We start from the raw sequence: 4,806 nt of genomic DNA on the forward strand, positions 1-4,806 counted from the left end.
ATATATATATAGATCTATATATATATAGATCTATATATAGATCTCTCTGAGAGAGATCTATATATGTATTTATAATACACATTTCCATTAGTCTTTGCTGTAGTGGTGTTATATGATATTACTATCAGTCTAATATTACTACAACAGTCATCCAGTCTCACACACCAGAGCCGGTTTTGTCCAAAGCATATTTATCATGTCAGTATAATTTTTGATTGTAAGAGAAATCTGGGGTAAGAGGTGATATTTGTGCAGGAAATGGTAATACAGATATACCACACTGCCTCCTATTGTACTCATCCCACTTTTATAACAATATCTCAACAAATGCCTGTACCTATCATATCCATATGTAGAAGTTAAGTTTCTGTTACCATTGGGACAAAAATACACCACTGCAATATCTGCAAGGAGCTGACCTTCTTATCGATAGAATTGCCTCCTGTTTTATTAAGGGAGTTCTATAGCCCCAGCATATACTATCCTGTTATAACATCAGCATTGTAATAGAAATACATACTATAGTTGTTGATAATGCAATCAAAGCTTACTTGAAAAAATCCCTTTTATGTAGCGAGTGCTGCCTTCTGTCTGACTGTCACTTTCAACAAATTCCTGGACTCCCAGTGTGCTTTGCACCTCTTTCCCTGCTGCCTGATGTGATGCAATCTCGATTTCTCAAGACTACATATCTCATTATGCATTGCTTTCATTGCATTGTTGGAAGTTCAGACATTGACTTGTAGTTCATAAAGCTGGCTTAGTTAGAACTGTGACACAAGGAAGTAAAGATTCACAGGGCTGAGTGAAATTGTGTCAGTGCACTGATGAAGTACATCCTATGGGCATCTTCAATAAGTAAGGGCATTGTCCTTGTCACAAATAGGAAGAGTTCACACCACTGCGTTGCATGCAGTCCTTTTTTTTTTTTTTTTTAGTGCAGGAGGCCGCGGTGTGGCACCACCACATCACACCGCACGGTGGCCAAGAAGTTAATAAAATGTCACTGTTACATTTCACTAAAGTTCTAAAAAAAAAAATGTAAACAGTGCAAAGTGCCGCATTGGCACAGTGACAGCTGATGCACACCAGCGGCTATGCGTTGTAGTGCAGCCGCTGTTGACAGCCTTATTGTGTTCACATCAAAAAATATTTTAAATGGGCAAAGCATTCATATGATAATCTTCTGCAGAATCTCCCACGACCTAAAAGTGCAAGTGCAGCCGCTCAGATGACCGTTAGCAACAGTTTTAGAGAAACGTTTATGAACATCTTTAGAAGAAGGAAGAAAGACAGAAGCGAGTCTGATGATGAGAGCCATTGAACATCCTGTTTGTGGAGGAGTAAATACTGTGGTATGTATCGAAACGGTACTATATTTATTTCTGCTCATTATATCAAACTTTGTAAGTATGTAAAAATGACTGGAAGCATTGAACTAACCGTACAGCTGCACAGGCCATAGTTTTAAGGGGCTGTATCTAGGAAAGAAATGTGCAGAAATAAGTGCAATTAACACTTTGCGTTCCTCCCACTATACTTTCCTTAAATATTTCTTGGCGCTGTCCTTTAAGCTGCTGATTAGACGGGATGATTTATATCTACAGAACACTGCAGTTGCTGTTTTGTGTTTTGCAAACCTTGAATACCTTCTGATGTCACTTCGGATTTATCGCCCCGAGGGGGAGAAGCGCTGTCATAACTTTATTCATTCCTATGGTTGGTTAATGCCATATGCATGTTAATAAAAACTTCCTGATCCACTTATTTATGCGAGCAGAAACATAAGACGCACCAAAAATGCATAGTGACCTCTTTGTTGTTGTCTATGTCTCTGGCTGAGTCATAGAATGTAGTTTCTGTTAATAAAAAGCTTTATTAGATATAGTTTAAGTTGGCACTTCAATGGGCAAATGTAGAAAGCAGTAAATGTGACATTGAGCAAACGTTCACGGCAGGAGAATCAATCGCTACAGCTCAAAACACATGCAAGATACAACTGCAGTGAATGTTTGGAGAATGTCACATTCACTACCTGATAAATATACCCTAAAGTGTATTTCTAACCAATATTTTTTTGGGAAATAGCTAAAACCCTGTTTTAGGCTTTTTGTTTTTGTGTCCTTGTTTCATAAGGGAATACTCAATTTACAGAGACACAACATGAAGTAGGAGGCAGTTTCTCCAAAGTAAGAGGAAATCCCACCTGACACAGTTATATGAACAGGTGTCCCCACTGGAATATTTCCGCTCATCTTTTGTTGCCATGACAACTGTAAAACTTTGGATTTTCCATCAGTTTTTGTTCCAGTGACGATGGTCAGCTGGGCAAATATAACGGCTGACTCTCCCCAGCAGGGACACAGATAATAAAAGCTTAACAGGGATTGTAACCCCTCCCTACTCTACTCAAAACCATGGTCAATGAAAGGAGAAGCAGCACATTGATGAGCTCTTTGCTTTCTCCTCCTATCGGCATACTATTTCTTAGCACATGAACTGGTAGGCTCCTTGTGCTGCTTTCTCCTCTCACACATCAGCTCTGCTGTACAGGAACTGCTGGAGGTTGATACCAGGTCAAATTTAGGTATTTGCATCTTTTTGTAATGTAATGATGTGTCAATGTATACAAAGCTCCATTAGTTTGTGTATTTTACATCTGTCTGGAGTTTCAGCTTTAACCCCTTAAGGACCAAGCTTCAGATGCTTGTCTTTCAGTTAAGGACCAAAGCATTTCTTGCTGTGTGTTCAACGGCAATTTCCATCTTTCTCATTTATGGCACCAACACATATTACATACCGTTGTTTAAAGGACAAAAGGGGCTTTAATTTGATGTGACATATACATATATAAGTTCTTGTATAGTGCATGAGGGAAGCTAAAACCCTTAAGGACCCATGACGGAATTATTATTGCGTCATGGGTCCTTATTGCACGGACAACCATGATGGAATAATTCTGTCATTGATCCTTAAGGGGTTAAAAACTGCATTCATCTCTTGCTTTCTGTAAAATAATGTTTACATGCATTTGTTTTATAAACCATATAAGGAAGCATAAAAATTTTACAATGGTGTTATCTAACTGTTTGTTGTTTTTCTGAAAATTGTTTAGTGTGTGTATTACGTGTAGTACACAATGCTGAAATGTAATTTCATATTTTTCTTTACAGCTGTAACACGGACGGTGGCACTCCTTTTATACGGGTGCACATTGCTATTTATAGAAAGGAAAATGGACTGAACCATTGAACAGTAACCTTGCATGCTGAATTGTGAGGTGGATTATAAAATGTGCCACAATATTTTGTTTTATTGTTAGCAATTGCAAAATCAAATAATGCAATATTAACTGTGTATGGAGGAAACAAACCTATTGTAAGCATGACACTACCCAGCAAGAACCATAATGTGTACTGCACTTGTCCTCAATTCATGTCAACTGCCAAAGCCTTCATAAATACCATGTATATCTAGATATGGGGCACATGGTGACACTTTCCTACCCCAGTCCAGTGCTGGGTGTCTGAGCAGCCAATTTATGGACTTCAGTGCTGTCATGTAGAGAGTAACTGAACATGCTTTGCGCTGTGCTTATAAATTTTAGGAGGCAGTGGCAGTGGATATCAGCCTAAGGTAAGTGCAAGTACCTTATGGTGGCTGCTACACAGTGTGAGGAATACATTGTGTTTTCTCTATACAGGGTCACTTTAAATGAACAAAAATGATTTTATAAGGGATGAGAACTTTAGAATACAATGTGAACTTTTTTATTGTAATGTTTTTACTTCAATAATATTAATTTTCAACTTTTTCATACTCCTTTTTACTAAGCACAACTGTTAAAATATAAAGAAAAACTTTTTTTTAAATAAAATATCAGCTAACCACTAATATCTTACGGATTCAACAGAGCTAGGATGAACAACACTGTCTTCTGCCAGCATACTATAGAATATGTTGGTCCTTTCTGGTGCTTAAATAAATGGGTATATGCAAATGTATCCATTGTTTTGGGGTTTTTTAAGACTACGCAAGACTTTGACCACGTTTATATGTATAAGTAACAGGAAAAAAGTCTGTGTTGACTAGAGCAGAGAGTTAAATTTGAACTGGCCATCTTCAAGCAGAATTTCGAAGGAAGAAAAAAAAAATCTTATTGGTTGAGATCTCCCAGATACTGGTTCTTGCCTATCTAGGAGCCTTTGCTGCTCCCCATTCTACAGTTGCATTGCCATTAACACAAAATAAATTAAACAGGGATACTGGGTATGGTAGGTTTGCAAACCTAGGAGCACATCCCACTAGAGAAATCCCCAAGAGATGCAAGAAACATGAGTGGCTCCAGCATTTACGAAGTACTGAGCTAAAGCGTGGGTAAGAGTTAAAAGATCTGTCACTTTGGGGAGCTTTGCCACTGACAATAGGTGAGAAGAAGAAATCCTGCCATTTACATTCCTCACTATACAGGTGTCCCTGCTGGGTAGCATGTTCATACTTGTCCTCTTATAACAAGAGGTTGGATTTCCCCTCCCTTTGGAAAGTCTTTTTTATTTTGCGGGCCTGGGACATGAACTGAGGGGGTATTATCCCAACAGGTCAGGAATATTTTTCACCAACACACTCTCCTTGTCTCAGAAAAGACACTTATTATTTAATCAACACAGCAAACCACCGTTTTTAAGATTCTACCTTGATTTACTGTGTTAATGAAGTAATAACATTTCTTTCATGGGACAAGGATGGTGTGCTGGGGAGAAATGTTTCTTATTAATAGAAGGAGTCATCCATCTAATGACAACAGCA

At 38.2% G+C, this 4,806-nt stretch overlaps 1 protein-coding gene across 1 annotated transcript in view; it reads left to right on the forward strand.

Moving 5' to 3' along the window:
- BAD (BCL2 associated agonist of cell death) overlaps nucleotides 1-3,418 on the forward strand; it is a 14,068-nt gene extending 10,650 nt beyond the window's left edge. The window contains exons 4-5 of the mRNA XM_018565157.1: nucleotides 1,193-1,355; nucleotides 3,174-3,418. Of these exons, the coding sequence (XP_018420659.1) occupies nucleotides 1,193-1,324 (132 nt within the window). The 3' untranslated portion in view covers nucleotides 1,325-1,355; nucleotides 3,174-3,418. The remainder of the gene's footprint in view (nucleotides 1-1,192; nucleotides 1,356-3,173) is intronic.
- Nucleotides 3,419-4,806: the final 1,388 nt, after the last annotated feature.

Source organism: Nanorana parkeri, unplaced genomic scaffold (genome assembly GCF_000935625.1).
Source record: "Nanorana parkeri isolate BGI_ZX_2015 unplaced genomic scaffold, ASM93562v1 scaffold25, whole genome shotgun sequence".
In the NCBI taxonomy this organism is placed as follows: Eukaryota; Metazoa; Chordata; class Amphibia; order Anura; family Dicroglossidae; genus Nanorana; species Nanorana parkeri.